The sequence below is a fragment of the Thalia democratica genome, chromosome 5 (assembly GCF_965202585.1).
Source record: "Thalia democratica chromosome 5, ktThaDemo2.hap1.1, whole genome shotgun sequence".
In the NCBI taxonomy this organism is placed as follows: Eukaryota; Metazoa; Chordata; class Thaliacea; order Salpida; family Salpidae; genus Thalia; species Thalia democratica.
Window position 1 is genome coordinate 71,560,395 of NC_139169.1, and position 20,494 is coordinate 71,580,888.

At 25.6% G+C, this 20,494-nt stretch overlaps 1 protein-coding gene across 1 annotated transcript; it reads right to left on the reverse strand.

Annotated features, from left to right (window-relative positions):
- Positions 1-15,904: 15,904 nt before the first annotated feature.
- Positions 15,905-18,227, reverse strand: LOC145836840 (uncharacterized). The gene is made up of 6 exons (XM_082944611.1): positions 18,051-18,227; positions 17,315-17,538; positions 16,897-17,043; positions 16,487-16,714; positions 16,298-16,366; positions 15,905-16,013 (listed from the first exon to the last, which is right to left on the reverse strand). Exons 1-6 carry the CDS (start codon positions 18,225-18,227, stop codon positions 15,905-15,907), a joined length of 954 nt encoding a protein of 317 aa, XP_082800737.1.
- Between the last annotated feature and the right edge of the window lie 2,267 nt (positions 18,228-20,494).

Consider the following 20,494-nt stretch of genomic DNA (forward strand, 5'->3'; position numbering starts at 1 on the left):
TATCCGAATATACTTGCTAAAAAACTGATAATAATGTAGTATAAATGTAATTATAAACAGTAGTTTTGAAATACGTAGCTAAAAATTGTTACCTCATAAAGCATAAAAGTCTGTTTAAAATGATGGAATTAGGATTGATTTATACTTAGCTGATTTGAAGTTGATTTTCATCTTTTTATTTTTTAAATAATGTATTTATCTTTTTAATTTTAAGTTTTTCTTCCGTTTTTGGTTTCTAAATAAATATTTAGTTTTACTGTTTTTAAAACATTGATATTTATTATTTTTTGTTCATGTTCGCTCAGTACTGTAACAGTTACATTAAAATACAAACAAATATTTTTAATTAAACAAATGTTTGTTTTAAGTAGGTTAACACATATTCTTACTAAGATTAGATGTAAAAAGATGCATTTTAAATAAATTAATTTTAAAATCGTTAACAACTTATTGAAAATTCAAAAAACAATCGTCATCAATTAAATTTTTTTTCAAATATTTTAGTTTTAGTTATGTTCACAAACAATATGAACAGTATTTTTGTTATTTAGAAACAAAACTCTGCACTTTTAGGTTGAAATGTTGTGTAAACTAATAATTAAAGATTTTAACTAAATGTATATTATCATCTTTTTGCACTAACTTAAATTGCATTTATAATATAAATTTATAATCATCATTTAAGTAAAACTTAAAAAAAATTCAAATACTTTCGAGTTATTAGTTTTAATCAAGCATGAAAATTACGTCAGTATTTTTTTTTTAATTGTAGAGACTATTTGTTTTATTATTATTGTAAGTTTATTGTCATGCGATGGACCCAGGCGTCAAAACCTAGGCCACTTATACAGAAAGACATACAACAAAAAGACAAAAATAAACCAAAATTGTACATTAAAAATGAAAAACAAAAACTGAGTTTAACTAATTAAAGTTTAAAAATTAACATAAAAACACCAAAAATTATAACACAAAATTTATAATTCCGGTGCTTCCGAAAAAAGAACAACAATATCCTACTTCAACTTCACCCGAACAGATGGTTTCACTCCAAAACTGGTTTCACTTTCATTCGAACGACTGGCTTCACATTATTTGAACAACTGGTTCAGCTTTCATTTGAGTAACCGGCTTAACTTTTATCCATACAACTTGTTTCACTTTTATTCGTATAACTAGAACTGCTTTTATATGAACAACGTTTTTCTTTTTTCTTAGGAGAGCCTGCTTCATATTTACTTTCAAATCTTTAATACTCAGATAACTCAGCGTTTGTTGGACTTTCGTAGTAGCTGATAAATATTGAGAACACTGACTATAAACAAAACTTAAGAACCCAAGGCCTCTAGCACTTTAATAGCCCAATAAACTATGTATTAAGGAACAGGTTTTGTTATACACAGAGGAAAGGCGCCGCCAATAAAATAAAGCTATAGGTTTAACCAAATTAGACAAATACAATCAGTGGTTAATGAAGAAATAAGAACAAAAAAAAATCACTTATGAATTTTGCTAACAAAATATTTATTTAAATCAAACTTTTTTAACCTTAACCGAAAATGCTCAACTTTTTTACAAGAAACTAAATCGTTTGGAAGCTTGTTCCATAATTCAACTGAACGATAAAAAAAAGAATTATGCCAAACATTATTATTGAAACTATGTCTGCATGTAAATTTTCTGCTGTTACCTCTCAGTAAATAAGTACATTTATGAGGTTCAAAAATAGACTGTAAATTAATTGTAGTTTCACTACTAATCAGTTTGAAAAAAGTAATTAAGTCAAACTCAATCCTTCTATACTCTAAAGACTTAATACCAAGTTTTGAGAGTCTATCAAAATAAGATGTGTATGAGATGTTACAACGGTTGAAGACTATTCTTGTATATTTTCTTTGAATGGATTCAAGATGGTTAATATCTTTCTTCAGGTATGGAGACCAAATTGGTGTGTTGTATTCTAACTTAGGACGAATGTAAACGAGATAAATTTTTTTGAGAATGTTTATATCTGTAGATTTAAAACTCTTTAAAACTTGAAAAGAAATAGTTGATGCAATTTGATAAACGTAATTAATGTGGTGGTTCCATTTTAGGTTTTCAGCAATAAAAATTCCCAGATCTTTAAACACTTTAGTTGAAGGTAACCTTATGTTGTTTATGCTAAATTCAGAAGTGATACTAGATGTATTTTTTTGAATGTTTAGAACCTGACATTTACTAGGATTTAAAACTAGTTTTCTTTCTTTTAGCCAATGATAAATTTTATCCAAAGATTTTTGTAGAATTGTGTTAGAATGGCTAAAAATTTTTGTATCGTCTGCAAAGAGATTTATGTTGCTATCGACATCTACTTCTAAAGCTATATCATTGATATAAATTATAAATAAAAGTGGGCCAATAACCCCTCCTTGAGGCACTCCACTGAAAACAGGTAAAGACTCTGAAAAAGTGTGACCAATAACTACTTTTTGGGTTCTGTTTTCAAGGAACTCTTTGAACCAGCTTACTAAACTTTTATGAATTTTGTATTGAGTTAAAGTCTTTATTAGTTTAAAATGGGATACAGAGTCAAAAGCCTTTTGAATGTCTGTGTAAATAACTTTAGTTGACTTATTGCTTAGAAATGAAACCAGCCATGAGTGTAAGCAATTCAACAGTTGATAACTAGATGATCGATTAGGTAGAAAACCAAACTGTTTATGTGAAATTAGCTTATTTAAAAAAAGGTGATCAAGTATTTTTAGAGAAATTATATGTTCGAAAATTCTACAAAAACTGCTTGTTAAAGAAATGGGTCTGTAGTTTAAAGGGTTGTACTTACTACCTTTTTTGTGCACTGGTATGACATATGAGACTTTCCACTGGTTTGGTACAGAGGATGTAGCTAGTGAACAATTAAAAATTAGTGAAATTGGGAGAATTAGAGAATGAATAGTACGTTTAATAAAATATGAAGGAATGTTTTCAGGCGTTCTGATTATTTTATCTTTTAAATGATTAACAGACTTTATTATTTCATCATTGCTTATGAAGAAGTTTTTCATTTCCAGACACTTTTTACTAACAAGTGTAAAATTTTTGTCATCACAATCTTTAACAAATACCTTTTGAAAGGACCTGTTAAAAAAAGAGGCTTTATCAAGTTCTGATATTATTGGAATATTATTTTCATTAATTAATACAGGTAAAGAAGGTGTTAACTTGAGCTTTGATTTTACATAGCTGTAGAATTTTTTTGAGTTTGTGTTTTGGCAAAAACGTTTTTCATGTTCTATGTTGAACACTTTCACTGCTTTTTCATATCTTTTTGATACAGTTTTGTATTTTTCTATCATCTGCTTATCTAACTTACATTGTTTGTAGAGTTTTAGTTTTTCTCTTAACAACTTTTTTATATCAAAAGGATATGTTTTCATTTTTCTGTCTTGTTTAATCAAAGGCACAAATTGTTTGATTGAAAAGTTTATTGTTTTGGTAAATTTATCATAAAACATTTGTAGATTTTTTGAGTTGTTAAAAAGAACTTTCCAATTTATATCTGATAAAAATTTATTAATATTCTCAAAATTTGCTCTACGAAAATCTGGATAGAGTGATTTAGGAGATGGTTTTTTACTTTTGTGAACACTTATCCCAAACAAAATAACATTGTGATCATTTATATTTGTTAAAGGTGAATCAACCAAATGAAACTTAACTCTATCTAATGCCATATAATTACAAAGCAGTAAATCGAGGATATTACCGTTCTTATGGGTAGGTGAGTCAATAAGTTGTGTAAGGAGATTATCTGAACAAAATTTAATAAAACATTTGTGACAGTCATTGTAGGTTGTGCTTGGGATATTCCAGTCTATATTTGGCAAATTAAAGTCACCTAAAATGTAAAAAGGAGACTGTTTTGGAATAAGGTTTCTGATTAAGTCGATCATGTTTGAAACAACAGCTAGAGATTTAGAAGAATTTGGAGGGATGTAGACACATAAAAATCTCAATCTGAGTCCTTTAAGAATCAAATCAAAACACAAAAATTCAAAACCATCAGATGAAACAAAATTAGGTTTTACTTCAATTAATTTTAAAAAGTTTTTAAATATAACAGCAACGCCTCCTCCCCTGCCTATTCTGTCATTACGGATTATATTATACCCTAGAGGACAAAAATTTGAATCAATAACATTTGAATTTAACCATGTTTCAGTAAAAAAAAATAAATCTAAATTTTGTGTACACATATAACATTCAATGAAGCTTATTTTGTTTAAAATAGATCTTATATTAGTATATGAAATGTTTAAAAATAAATCTCTACTAGAGGTTAAACTATTAGAAAAAACAGTGCCTGAGGCCTTAGTATTAGAACAATTAAAGATTAAACTAGATGACTTAAGATGCAAGTCAGTGTTTAAGCTAGACTTATTAGGCCCAGAGATCCTGGGCGTTAAACCGAAAGGGCAGTTGAGTACTTTCAACTATTTTGTTTTGTTTTATAACGTATCTTATGTTCAAATTTTTACTTTCAGCTTCTGCTTGTTTTTGTTTTAGTTCAAATCTCAATTTTCTAAAATGTTCCATCTCTGATTTTGTTCGATCAATATTAATGTAGATACTAATTTGTTTTCCCAGATGCTGTATTTTAAGGTTTTTTAGACTCAACAGTCGTTTTCTGCTAGATTGTGTCAGTAGCTTCAAAATTATTGGTCTCGTTTTATTGCCGTTGTATTTACCGATACGGTATATTGTATCTAATTCAGTTTCTGCTATCTAGTTTTTAAGGATAATTTCACCATAATTTAAATTTGATTATTATATGTCGTTTAGAAATATAAATACTAAAGACTAATAAGTGATACTTTAAGTTAGAAAAGGGTTTACAAAAAAAAAAACTACCATGATTCTTGTGTTCACAACATTTATTTTATAATTTATAAAATATGATTGAGTTTTGAAATTTACAATAAATATTACAGGAAAATTAAATAGCATTTGGATTTGATAAATAACACTGTATCACGATTCGGCAGATCTTAATTTTAGGCATCCAATAGATCACTTGCTTAAATTTATTAAAAGGTTTCACTTTCAGGAAAAAAGTTTAGTTATTGCTTTATAATTTTAATTTTGCTTTTGTGAGAAAAAACAAATTTTTAAACTTTCGAAGAGAGGATTTATTGAACCTAAAAAAATTATATAATTTAAAATGATTGTATTGAAAACTTTTTTATATTTATATATTGTACATTAACTAATCTATTGTTTTTAATTAGATTGGTCTATATGTAAAATTAAATTAATATATTAAAAATTATTTGTAAATTTTATGTAATAAAACATCGAGTTAGATTTACCGCAATTAGCATTTTAAGGGTTAGCATAAAACCTTGAATCCCAAAAAATCTCAAAAGACCTGGAATTTGACAACTTAGGCTATAAAAACTTTGAAAACCGAGGAACTTAAGAAGTTTTGAAAAAACAATGAAATTTTTAACAAAAATAGATAAAAAACCTGGAATTTCAAACAAAATAACTAAAAAACCTTAAATTTTGAACAAATTTTTACATTTGAGTAGTAAAATTTTGGTTTGACACTAAAAATCTAACATCTATATAAAAAAAGTTATCATCATCTAAATTTTAATACGAAAAGATAAATTTAAAGTAGCTTTTTAATATGTTTTCAATGTTGTTATACTGCCTTATACCGTTTTTAACCTTTAACTTAACTTTTAATTATAAATAGACCAAAAAACGTGTACTTCACAAACCTGGATGAAATTCAGAAAACCTTGGAGAAATTTCCCAAACCTTCCTGCATTGTGTTGTATTATGTGTTAAGTTTGATAATACTGATATTATTGTATTTTACTATTAAGTACTGAGCAAGTTTTATTTTAATTTAGGAAAGTTTATTTACAATGTCATTATATCTATAAAGATTTAATTCTTTTAGTTTTCTTTTAAATTATTGGTTGTAATTTTTGCATTTTGTTTAATTTAATAATATTTTACAAGGTATTTAAAGTGTTTTTTACGTATATTATTACTTTTGTAAAGAAATATTTCATTTAGTTACTAAATGATATTAATGAGATCACCAGATATGACTAAATTTATTTTCAAATACTTTAGTGTACAATGTAAAACTGTTTTGACAAAACGTTAAAAAAATATTTTTAAATATCTAAAATTAATTGAATTTTTAATTTTTTTTCAATTTTTGTTTATAAGTTTAATTGAAATATCTTATTATTTAAGTATTTTCAAATACAAGTTTAAACAAAATATAAAACTTTATCTATGTTTTTAGTTTTACGTATGAGTTTTATCCTTTAAATGTTAGTAGTCGATATAATTTTGACAGTCAAATTGACATAATAAATGAATATCAATAACTGAGAGCCTTTTATTTTAAATATCTTTAAGCATTCAAAAATGAAGTAGATAATTTACAACGGGATTTGATACAAAAATGTTTGCTAAATAAATATCTTTTACGTTACATTGTTTTTTTACAAAATTGGTTATGTTTAAAATGTTTCCAATTTATTAATTTTTTCTTACTTATAATTTGTTTTTGGTTGTTCTTACTTTTGACATACTAGAAAGCAGAAGTATTATTTCTTACATCAGTACAATTTTGTTCAATTAAAAAGTAACCTTAACTATACTTAACTTTAAAAATATATTAATTCAATGTTAATGTGAGAGTTAATCCTTGAGAAATGCGCTTGAGTATCTGAATTCATAATGTGTGGAATTATACAGCTTGACTTTTGTTTTTTTAGTAATTTGTCTTGTTTCATTTGTATTGTTTTTAGTACTACATTAATAATTTGCTTCATCAGTATCTATCTATAAACTTCCCTACCCGCTTTAAAATTAAAGAATTAAGTTTAGATGTAAAGCTATGAAAAGATCATTTACATAATTACTTACACTTTCTATTTTTACCTTTTTGTTCAACTTAGGGAGTAAATTTAAGGATTAAACATTAAATTTGATTTGTATATAGGGTAAAAGTTTAACCTGTTTTAGATTTAAAAAAAAGCATTAAAATTTTGATAAAACTTAACCTTTTTTACAGTTTTTTGATCTTCGTAATAATTCTATCAAAATCTAATGCTTGTTTTATGATATCAAATTAAGTTTTACTATTATTTCAGTCTTTGTATGTAACTTATATTTTTGAGTATCATAGTTTGGTATTGTTTCTTAATATTTTTGACAGATACTACATTTCATAAAATTGTTTAAGATTAGAAATTTATTTTCAAATATATTTTTTTAATAGATGCTAATCTTTTAAAGTGCTTTTTTTTTTTCCAACTTATACTTATTTGAACATTTATCAGGTATTCCTGAAATGAAACTACACTATAATACTCTAATTATAATTATTTACTTTTAACTAACAGTAACAGCTTTATGTTTAAACCATTGAGAAGTTTCATACAAAAGTTTAACAATAAAAAATATAAGTAGTTCTGATGGTTTTAATAACAAATATTATAAAATTTTCTCTTTTTGTTAAGATGATTTTAGAAAACTGTACTGCCCTTTATAGTCATTGTCTCTCGAAAAAAGGTAATAAAAAATTGATTTGATATACAATAATAGCTCGTAAGATTTTTTAACATTAATAACTTACGTCATTTGAGTGTTAAGTGAAGATTAAATTTCCTAGTTGGTTTTTTCACATTTGGTTTAAAGGTTCTAGTTTTTCTTTTTTTTCAATTATCTACTAAATGAAAAAAGTTATTTAATAAAACTTTAACTTATTTTTATACTAAGGATATAAAAAAGAAAATAATTTAAAGCTAAACTTAAAAACATATATTTAGTTTAGTTATTCATCTTTTAATTTATATTGTATGAATTTATCGTTTTAATATTATCAAAGATGTTTATCAATTGACAATTAGACCTTTAATACTTTAGTTAAAAACTTTAGATAAATTAATGCCATCTCAACACTACATTTCAAAATACTTTTTTTTTACTTAACTAAATGTACAAAAATGGCACAATTTAAAACTTACACTAGATATTCTTGAGTTGATAATGAAGAGGAAAAAAGTTTTAGACGTAATTTTGATTTTTTTAAGGCTGGTTTAAGAACTCAAAACAGATGTCAGTCGAAAATGTTTTAATTAAACTATATTAGGGCTTCCCAAAGTGGGCCATTGTAGAAAGTCATAAATCAATAGAGAGGGAAGGGGAAAGCATAAGGCTATCTCTTAAAACTTACACTAGATACTCTGTAGTTGGTTATGAAGGGCAAAGAAAAATTAACCATAGAGTATTTTTTTTAAATTCTTGTTGGAGGCCATTGATTTTTTATATATTTGAAGAAGGTCTAATGATAATATGTTTTGAAACTCCTGCTTTACAGGTATATGTCTTGAATTTTTACTTTAGTGAAATTTTAATTTATGTTTTTCAATTTAATTTTTATTGTTTATAATTCAGGAATATTTAAATGCTATTAGGGTCAGACTGTTTAAACTTTCTTATGTTCTTATTATATTTATTGTCACTAAAATGCCAGTTGTCAAATTATTGTTAATTAATGAGCTTACATAATAACTTTTAAATAAATAGTTATTAATAAAAAATCATAGTTAGTATTCAACTATTCTCAGTAGCAGTAAAAAAAATTTGACTTAATGTCATCTAGTTTTAATATGCAAGAAGTGTTTATGCTAAGTTTTATTATTTTTTTTTATTTAGTAGTGTTTAAAAAGTTTCAAGCATGTTAATTATGTCTCAAACTAGGCACGGAGCTTGGTACGTTTCTGCAAATCTACAGAAACGTAAAAATTTGTGCGGAAAAACTCGCTTTTCTTTCGATTATTCAGCTTTTAAGACCTTGTTCGATTATACTTAGTTTTGCAATCCTAAGAAATAATTTTATATTTACGGATTCTCTAGCACTTTTAGTGTCGTAAATATTGAACAAATTGAATACATCAAAATTGTATACAAATAGCTTGGTGTAAAAATCTATTATCAAATAGCAAACTATCGTAAAAAAATCCATTTCGAGGCTGTAGATTTGGTTTAAATGATGTGAGAGAATAAAAAAAAGTAAGTGTGAGAGAGGATCTTGTACTATTAAAATGTTTGTGGTGAGTCAAAAAGAATTTTACATTTTTGATACTTACGTTTTTTTCTCTTACAAAAGAGCAAACACAGATAGAAGATATATGAAAAGAAAAATTTTAGAATAGATGAACCTCAAAGTAAAGTAACTAGAACAATTAACTTTTGTTTTAAATCAAATTGACTTTCTGAGTTAAATGTTTTAAGATTAAATCCCTGTGGTTGACAAATATACAAAAATGAAAAACTTTTATAACAGTAATAATAATCTCATTTCCTGAAGTTTTATCAAGAAGATTAGAATCTATTAAATCAGAAAAATAACACAATAAGACAAATAGCTTGCAACAAGAAGAAAAATTGAAAAATTTTAAGAATAACATAAACAATTTTTTTTTTGAATATTTTAGAACTTTATTTTTTAATTAAAACTTTTTTTAAAGATTTTCTAAATGCTTAGTAAGTTAAAGTTTTTATTTTTCAAGATTAATATTAACAAACTATAGTTTTTTTTATTGTATTTTAGAACTTTATTTTTTAGTTAAAAATGGTTTTTGAAATTTTATAAATGCCTACCTTAATTAAAGTTTTTATTGCATTTTTTAGCAAAGTTAAAAGATTTAAATTGTACATTGTAGCCACACACTCAAAGTATTCTGGATAACTCTATGATATTTAGAGTTTTATTTTTGAACTCAGGCTGATTCAATATAGTTTTTTTTATCTATGAAAAACTAAGGACTTTTTAAGTTTGTTAATAATGTCATAACAGATGTTTTTCTAGATTTGAATGAGATTTTGCTAGATAGTTTTAATAAATTTTTACATTATAACCAATTTTATAAAAAAACATTGGTAAATTTTAAAAGTTAGTCTTATTTCAAAAAATAAGAAGAAAAATTCAAAAATAAAATCCTGGAATTGGTGTTGGTCATAGGGTAGAGCTCTTGTTAATACATTTTTTACTTGTATTGTTATATTATTTGTTTACAATGAATTTGTTTTCTATGCATATTGTTTTATTATATGAAGATTTTTTCAGAGTTTTTGGTTTTATTCCCAACTTTCAAAGGTTTTTCATTATCTCTGTTATTTTTTTTATATTTATATTAACAATTTTTAAGTAGTTTACAAAATTACAAAAAATTAAGTTAGTGAATTTGTATTTTCTAGTTAGCTTTACATTTTGAAAATAGTTTATGAGTTTTATTTGTATTACTACTGTAAATTTGGTACACTATGTGTGGATTTTAACAAATTAGTTGTTTCACAGATTTTTAAAACCAAGTTTAAAATTTAAGTTTTCTAAGGTTAAACTTATGCAAATATCATTTGAAAGTAAAGCCACCCACTTGATACCATTAACATTCAAAGCTATTAACAAAGTCAATTAATCTGAACTTCAGTTTGTTACAATGAGTTCCAGATAAATACTTCAAGAAAATACTCTTTGAATGATGTTTTCAGACAACTATGTAAAATATAAAGCTTGTTTTAACTTGTTTTTAAATATTACAGTAAATTTTATTTTTCTACAAAGATTGTTGTTTACAATATGAAGATTTTTGTATTTTATATTTTCTTTAATTGTATCAAGAATACGGATTGTATTTGTTGTTTTAAAATAAGTTTATAAATTATAGAGTGGTTTACTAAATTAAAAAAAATATCAGTTTAATTCTTTTATCTATGTTTGATAAATGATAAAAAGTTTTAAAACAAGTTTTATATAACATTTCAATCTAAGATTAAAAAAATAAGTTAGTACTATTTATTTTAACAAGTGTATAGTTGTATTATAAAAATAACAAGTTAAAAAAAAATACTAATATATTTTATGTTCAAAAATCTTTATGTTTGAATTTATTTATATGTTTCACATTGTATCTAAAAAATATTAATGTTTAACATTCAAGGTTTGTTAGTACTTAACTAAGTTGTTTTATTTAACAAGTTTGTTTTGTAAAAGAAAGTTTGATTCTTTTTTACAGCTTTTATTTAACAATTTTTTTTAATTAGAAAAAGTTTTATTCTTATTTTACAGCTTAAATCTTTATGCTACCAAAGCTATTAATAACATTTACAAAGACGTGTGTTCATCCTTTCTTAATGAATTATTTTTGACAAAATAAAGTAACTGTACATCTGAATTTTATCTAATGTTGTGAACTTTTTTATTTTATATCCTTTTTGTTTTTTATTCAACTCCTAAAATTTATGATTTTTATTTTAATAAAAGCAACAATTTTTGCAAATATTTTCTGAAGTGGGGAGACTGTTTTCAAAGTTATATAGTTTAGGTCTATCAGTAGTACTATTAACGTTAAATTCTTAATTAATACTTTTATTGTAAATGAAAGGTTTTATAGGCTCATAAAAATTTCAACACATGAAGAATTATAGAGGGTCAAGAGCAGTACAACTTGCCTTGTAATCAGTTGTTCATTATACTTCAACATTCTATTTATTTTTAAGCTTTTAACAAAACTGCACACTTTCATATAAAATTAAAGGCAATTAAAACTACTCTATTCCCGTTATGACGTCATCACACATTATTCTTGATATTTTTTTTGCAATAAAAAAAAAAATTCCTCTGTGTAAAAAAATTTAAACAGTTTTTTACTTTATCATATGTCGACAAGACGATATGAATTCGCTCCTCTTATTTAAACAACCTTCCTTTTTTAACGCATACATAACGGCTGTTGGTTCTTTTAAGCACAGCTTACAAACAGGGTTATTACCATCTGCTATTGGCTGCGCTCTTTTTATCACCCCCCAAGTTAATTTAAAATGAATGTTTATACATATAACTATAGAGAGAGAATAAGGTGTTTATTTAAACTAAAGTTGATAAGACGTTCAGCTTTGGTGTATGACGAAATAATATAAGGTTTTATTATTATTTAAGTACCATACTTTTGACTAACTTCTTTTTCGTTTTATCTTTTTTACTAAGTGATGCCGATTCATTTTTAAATTTATTCACAATAAAAATCTTTAAATAGTTTGGAAGTCCTTAAAACTGAAACAATTCTTGAGTTCTTGATATCCTTATTTAAACTTTGATGAGTCCTTACTATATTAGTATTAATAGATTCATCATTAGTATATTAGCTTGTTCTAGCTCGTTATATAAGGACTTTGTCAACCATATCGGCACTGCAATTTAAATACACAAAAATTCTAAAGCGCAAAGTATTCAATAATACAAACAAGTTTTTATTATTATTAATATTTGTACGACACAAAAGTTTTTGTTTTTAATATTTGAATGTGTTGAACTTTCTTCTCGACTAAAACTGTTAACAAAGACAGTCAACAAGACATTTGTGAACCATCAAAGTTTCTAACAAATTGCTTAAAATCTGCAAGTAAAATTGAAGTAGATATTCTCAGTTATTACTGCAGATTGCTACTAAATTAATTTGAACGCAGCTTATTTTTGTCTATTTTCTTTGTTGAGAATGTTTGTTCATAAATATATGTAGACCCAAACAGAACAAATAACTTCATAGCCATCTTTTTTAAATTAATAAACTTTGACTTAAAATTTTTCAATTTTAAACTTTACTTTTAGTGTACTGTCACATTGAAGTTTAATTAGTTCTAAATGTAATTACCAAGTGCATCTTTAATGTCAAACGTCATCGGTGATGAAACAATGTCAAATTCATCACTAAATTGTTTCAAGTTTGCAAAACGACGAACGAATTCATTATCAAGTGAAACTATGATATTATTTTAGTTATTTAGTCTCAATTTTTAATTTTTGCGAAATGCGTAAAGTTATTCTCATTGAGATGGCGAGAAAAAAGTTCTAACTTTAATCCAAATGCCTTTACTACTAAGTAAAGTTGATGAGCAAAAGTATCTTTTCGCAGTAGTTTGGTATTCAATTCTTTCATATGCCCAAATAAGTCAACCATGAATGCAAAGTCTGAAAGCCATTGCGTCATTCAAACATGGTCCAAAACTTTCCCTAAACTCAACCAGTGTGACCTGAGTCGGAATTTTTGAGAAGCGTTTTAAATTACCTGTGATTAAGATCTCTTGCTCGGATAAAATTAAATATCTTTACAACCGGGTTTACTACATGTTGCATATCAAGAAATTTTTTACATAACACCTCCTGGTCTGTTTCTAGTGTAAAAATATCAATTTTCTTCCTCGACCAACCTCTGCAACTTTGTCACCAAGTCTTTTTAGCAAAGCAACATATTTTCCTGCTAATGCTAGAGGCCATTAGTAGTAACACTTACCGTATTTTCCTATGATAAGTTTATTTACAAATTACATTATCAACACTTAGTAAAATATCGTTCCCAGTACTTGTTTTACTTATGTTCATCAAACGGTTATCACTAAACTATACTATATAACTAATTGATCGATCAGGTCGCTTATCTGTTCGAATTTGTAAGTTTCTAAAAAAATTGAACCCATCTGGTTGCAAATCTATAAGCAGTATCCCTTATCTAAAAAAGCAAACATAGCACTGCAGAAGTTAATTTTTGTTGGTATAATGAGAAAATATATTTCCAGGAAAATGATGATGTTGCGTGTTCCCACAAGGTAATAAATGACGAAGCTGCAGATAACTATAGCAAGATTTTGATTTAAAACCAGCTACTTTCCTTTCACCTGAGGACTCAAATTGTAAATGTGCAGGCCAACCCTATACAAAGCTGTGATTCTGCATTGTCTCGTTTGGATTCTTATAATAAACCTGGGTTTTCTGAAAGAGTTTTGATGAACCATGGAGTGTCACCAGAGAATGAGCTACGTCGTTCTGATCGCGTGAGAACCCGGAGAAGTATTTACGATGCCGAAAGTGCCTATAAACTTGTTAAAACTGTCTTTTACATTTGTTTTATTGAGTTGGTTATTTAAGCTGCTTTTCGTGCTTAGTTAAATTAAAATTCAGTTATTTAAATGTATTTTTTGACAACTCCAATTATTTTTAATCAAAAAAAAGTTTAGTAGCTATATAAAATATTTTCAATGTTGTTGTACTGTTTAACAGTTTTTGTTGTTGTTATTGTTGTTGTTGTTGTATTTAAAAAGACACAAAAACGTCTACTTTCAAAAACCTGGAAGAAATTCTTCTCAAACCAGTGGCAACCCTGAATTCAGTTTTACTTAAAATTCGTTACTTAATTATGGATAACTGGTAATACTCATGCTTATTTAGTTCTAGTTTTAATTACTATTTTCTTGACAGTTTTTCTCTAGTTTAGATGTAGTTAATTAAAAATTTTGTTTATATCTTTTTTAGTAATAACAAATTTAAATTGTCAATGCATCTTAGTATTTTAAACGTATTAGTGGTTAGCAAAAATTGCAGCTTTTATTTGTTAAATGTTGTTTAATTATTGTCATTTTTCAAGGTTCATAAAATTTTTAGTTGGTAAGAAATTAGACAATCAACATTCAGTTTTTTATTTATTAATTTTTATCATGTAGTAATAAGAAAAACGTTACAGAATTTCAATCAGTAATTTTACAATATAAGACAAACAAAAATTAATGATATCAATATAGAATTAAAAAACTTTTTTGTGAAGATACAGGTTAGACAATATTGTTTTCATTATTAACAACTAAATATAAAATTCATCCAAGGACATATTGAATGCTATACGTTGTCTTCCAACTGCAGAATCTGTGTTTAAAAATATTTTAAACAGAATAATTTCACTAACATAAATACTCAATTTTTAACTTATAAAAGATACTTTTGTTTTTAAATATTTTGTATGGTAGAAATAAATAAAAAATAACTAAGTGCGGCATTGTAAACCATAACATAAGTACTAACTAAGCAATTTTTATTTAAGCTGCTAAAAAATGCAATGATTTTTGGCAGTGTTTTACAGCTTGTACATATGTCTAACGTGCACGACTATTCTAGTTCTTAAATTTATTTTAAAAGGGCCACAGCTAAAAACTGCTTTTGTACAATTGCAAATATTAATTTATTATAAAGTTGTAATGAAATCAATATTTCATTTTTACACGGCTCTAATTTCCCTATTAATTTGCAATATTCTGATAAGTCGCTATTAAAAATTTATGAAAATCCTTAGAAATTACGCTTTTTTACTTTGAAATTTGAAAGCTAAAACTGCAACACCGCATGGTGAAAAAATGCAGTAAAATATATGTTAGTTTTTTTTAATTTGTACCTCAGTACAAAACTGTGACCTTAATCCGCCACCCACGAAGACAGTTTTACACCAAGGATCATGTTTGCACGAGAAAATAAATATATAAAATAAAACTAAGAAGATCAATTTATACAAAAAAAAGTACTGACCGGGCAAATTCCGACCCTATTAAACATTGATAGTAAATACTAAATAAGAAATTATAACTAAAAAAAATAATATTAATTTTTAGATGGAAATTTTGCGCGGGTGGGATTCGATCGGGTGGGAAATGCAAAAATACCAGACTTATGTGGTGGACCTCATAAATAAAAATGATGAATTATCATTATATCAAATATATTTGGTACACCATATGAAATCATATAACATTTTGTGATTTACAGCTACAAAAATAATAGGAAAAAATAATAATTTAAAAACTCTTTTATTTTAAGCGGTTATTGTTGTGTGTACACATTTAGGCCAGAAATACTTACAAAAATATCTTTTAAGTTTGTTTTAAAAAGTATTGTCTTTAAATGACTGAGTGTTGATATATTTTTTAAACTTTCGGCTAAATATTTAGGAAAAATTAAACACTGTAAGTCAATTAACAAAACGTATGACTCACTTTATAACAGGCTTCAAATAGTTTGTAGCTGTTCCATTATATATCTTCTTAGTATGTTGTTAGCCCAGCTCCTTGGTAAAATAGTGACCCAGTCGTATTTTTTGCTGAACTTAAGATAATTTCTGTAAAAATGAACTATTTTGTGGTTAATGTGAATATTATAACCCATACTTTTCTTTTAGTTTAAACAGTTTAAATTTAGCTTGAATAACGCACTTGAGCTTGAATAAATTTAGCTTGAATAACGACTTAAAACTTCTTATGAAAAACTAATAAAATTAAATAAATTATATTAATATATGACTTATTGGTTGCTTTAATTTCAGTTACTTATTACAACATTTACGTTCATTTTTTAAATAATTTACTGACACCAATTTCAGAACTAATTAAAGAAAATACAAACCCGTCATCTGGTTTTTCGAACATGCGTCTCAGCTTATCATAATCTGGTTCCTCTCTAAACTTCAGACTTCTAATAAATAAAATCTCATCATAAAAACTGATTGAAAATTTTCAAAACAATTTTATTTTCGACTGTTGTAACTGTCTAAGTTCAAACCGTAAAAACTAACTAAATTGTTTGAAATCTTACCTACAATAAGCGATATACTTAGCAAGCGGGTTGAATCCCCTACACAGCTCATCGAAGTTTGTCGCCATTTTCCGTTCAAGAATCTTCTCAAACATCAGTCTTTTTGACGATGCCTGTAATCCGGTCCATGGTAATTTTGTAAAGAATTGAAGTAATACGTATCCAAGACTCTCAAGATCGTCTGCTCTTGAATGATTCCAGCAGTCAGTTGTAAAAGTAGACATATATCTGTTGTAAAATAAACGGACACATTACTTACAATTGAAACAATTTTTTATCCATTATTAAAACTATACACTGTTTTACTAGATCAGTTATAATAACTAAATGTTATTTTAACCCTTAAAATAAATATTTAATTAATTTTACATTAGTTTATGATTAAGTAATTTAAAAAACAATTGTCTAACCGGATGGTACCTAGAGGATAATGAAGTCTTTCACTACGAATGTGCCTTTTATTTCTCATGAATCTACTAGCCAATCCAAAGTCTATAATGTAGACAGAGTTGCGATTATTATTCAGCCCCATAACGAAATTCGCCGGTTTTAAGTCCCTGTAGTATAAAAAGTAAATAAATATTTTGCTTCTTTTTGCTTAACATTGTTTTAATAAAGTGCTTACAATGATAAAACTTATATTTTATAAAAGATTAACAAACTAATTAACAACTTTATAAGACGTCTTAAATATATATATTTTTGTTAATTGTATTGAGTATCCACGTGCATTAAAAATAGATATTGAACTAATTACTTTTGCATCAAAAAGTTACAAAAGACTAAAATACGTTATTTAACATTAACAATATTAATATTCAAGTCAACCTGTGTACAATATTGTGGTAGTGAACAAATTCAAGTGCACTTATCATTTGTATGGCAAGCATTGTAATTGTTTTCCGAGAAAACACCCGATGAGAATGGTCAAATAAATCTTGCAACGAAGGTCCCAACAAATCCATAGCTAATACATTGTAACTATTTCCTAGAATCATTACATTCTCCTCATAATACTTTACTGAAGGAACAACATTAGGATTTGAAATTGTCTGTACATTATTTCAATTTGAACATTAAACTGTTACAATAAATATGTATACTGTCAACTATATAGTTTTGCTATCAGTTATTCGAAAAAAACTTAATTTATATAGTAACTGTTAGTAAGTTGCAGCAACTTAAATAAATTAAACTTCCTACGTATAATAAAAGGTCGACATTAAATTAATTAATTTCATAGAAATTTTAGATAATAAAATAACTGATGTTTTGTATTTAGTTACTTAAAGGCACGTTTTCAAGTTAGTTTAACGAAATACTATAAACTTGAAAATATTTAGTATAAAAATGTTTTAAAAGCATGCCAAATCTCAGTACCTGTTTGATAAAGTTTCGTTTTTAAGTCTTAAACAATAATAACAATAAAATAATCATTAAAATTAGTTAAGTACAAATCCGAACATTTAAATATAGTTACTATAACATTAAGTATTACTACTAAATCACTTTATATCCTAAATAAAAGTTGTATAGCGTACTAATAATATTTAATACAATTTACTTTGTATAAGTGGTATTCATTGTGAAGCCTAGGTGTTCTGTTTCCGCAAAGTTCCAACTTTATTGCAACTTCAACCATGGTTTCCTCATTTCTTCCCACGTAAACCTCTCCATAACCCCCTCTCCCAATATGCTCGACCAACTCATATCCTCCCACTCTTACTCCGATCAGTGCCATTGTTTGTTGCTTTGTCACAAAAATTAAATTGTTTATAAAGCTGAAAGTATAAATTAGAATAACTTTATTTTTCTATTCTGTTCTTTAAAAGTAGCAACAAAAATTCTTTCACAAACAAAACCAAATGTAAATTAAACTCATTTTGAACATATTTTTTTTTTAAACAAATAAGCATTAGAGAATTATTGTAGAATTAGTTGTACCTCACTTGAGTTGAATTACAAATTTCAGATATACTTAACTTGTTTCTTATCAAAAAGTTCTTTTATCATTTTTACTTAAGAAAATAGATTACATAAAGTAGAAAACTTGTAATATTTGATACTAAAGTTTTAAATAATTTTGTATCTATTTTTATATAACTTCTAGCACTAATCTATAAATACTCAAATTACATATAAAGTAAAATACCTTCATATATATTTTAAAGCTGTTGACTTAAGCAAGATTACTAATTAACTGAAAAATGACTTTTATAAAATAAAGTAGACATAATACGACACAAATACAACAAAAGTTCAGCAAACTTTAAAATACTGTAACTCGTGATTAATTTTATTAAAGAAGTATAATTAGTAATTAAAGCTTTTGATACAAATTAATAAAAATACCGTTTTTTTTAAAACAAAAATGGTAACAATTAAATTCATTATTTTTTTTTTTGTTTTTTAAGGTAAAATATGTGGTAAATCTTTTAATAAGTACAAAATAAAAATGTTTGTTTCTTTTTTAACTGTTTTACACCGATTTTTGATGTTAAAAAATTGAAACAATTAAATAAAAAGTTAAATAGATAAAATTTATTCAGCTACCTAAAAAATTTGTTTACTAAAAAAAAGTTGTCAGATGTATTTTGTGGGTAACAGAGGAGATTAATCATAATGTATATCTCATCATACTTTTTTATTTTGTTCTTAAGACGATAACAATATATGTTTGATGACAAAATTACTGTCATATAATCACTTTATTTGCTAACGCACAAGTAAAATAATTGCATTACGTTTAAGAAAGTTGATAAAATAATAATTTAGTCGGTTTTCAACAATTTTTACAATTTAAATAACGACACTAATTGAAGCCACTTTGACGAGGTGGAGTTTAGTGAGATCTGACTAAAACTAACAAACAAATTTCTGAATTTAGTTTATCGGTTTATTGTGGAATTTTTCACAGCTCAACTTTTTTTATTACAATTAAGCTAGAATATGATAGAACTAATATTTGATAATTTTATTAATTTTACCATCGATGTATATTAAATGCAATTAGTTAATAGTTTTAGTTTAGTTATCTGTTTTTATTTTAGCCCCAAATATTTTACTTTATTAAATATTTTCTCTGAAAGAGAATTCACTTTTTTTTCTGCAATACATAATTTGTAAGTATCTTTGTTTCCAGTTTTGTTTTTAAAAGTTTAGTAATTAAACTTTTTTTAGATCCGGTTCAAGCCGAATCTTTGTTTGAAAAACAGACATTACTAAAAATACATCTAAAACTACTGCAAAAGCTAGTTTTCTAAATTATAAACTTTTCTTCTATAAATTTAAAAAAAAGTATCTAATTATTTAAGGTTTAATAGCATTATACAGATAAAAAAAGATTTATTTTTATTAAAAGGACGATTTAACGGAGTAACAGTTCTTTGAAAAATAATGTTGATATACTATATAAACAAAATTTATTTAAATATCTAAGGTTTTAAAACTTTTATAAATTACAAAAACCTTTGACTAGTTTTTAAATTAAGTTGAAATTTAAACTCATTAAACTGCTTATAATTGATAAAAAATCTCGACTTTATGTTTTTTGCTAAGTTTAAAAAATAGAAAAACAACATCGTAATAGCCAATAAAACATCATACTTTATTGACAGACAAACTACTTATTCTTGGAAAAAGTTTTATAAAATCAGCAAGCTATTTGCTCTTTAGCGCCTTAAAAATATTAGCCTGTTAATAGAACAAATAGAAGTAAACAAAAGTTTAAATTTAAAAAATTCGAATGAAAAACTTTGTAAGATATATTAGTATTGAGAAATAAATAAATGTTTTCAACTTATTAGGATTTTGTTAGTGGAATCTAGAGCTATTTCTGTTTGTGTTTAGTTTGATCAACTTTTTATAACTAACTTGCTTAAAAAAAATGAACGCATAAAAGTTGATATATTTATTTGTTTTGCTTTTACATTAAAATTTATCACTTGAATCTTACATGTGTAAATAGTTATCACAGGGTTGCGCAAACTGCAGCCCACGGACCAAACG

Bases quoted from the DNA above. Each gene is read 5' to 3' on its own strand.
- LOC145836840 (XM_082944611.1), bottom strand. From the start codon at position 18,227: ATGGCACTGATCGGAGTAAGAGTGGGAGGATATGAGTTGGTCGAGCAT. The intron at 17,044-17,314 runs GTTGACTTGAAT...TTTATACTACAG, and splicing joins TACCACAATATTGTACACAG to GGACTTAAAACCGGCGAATT. The intron at 16,014-16,297 runs GTTTGTATTTTC...TCATTTTTACAG, and splicing joins TTCGAAAAACCAGATGACGG to AAATTATCTTAAGTTCAGCA.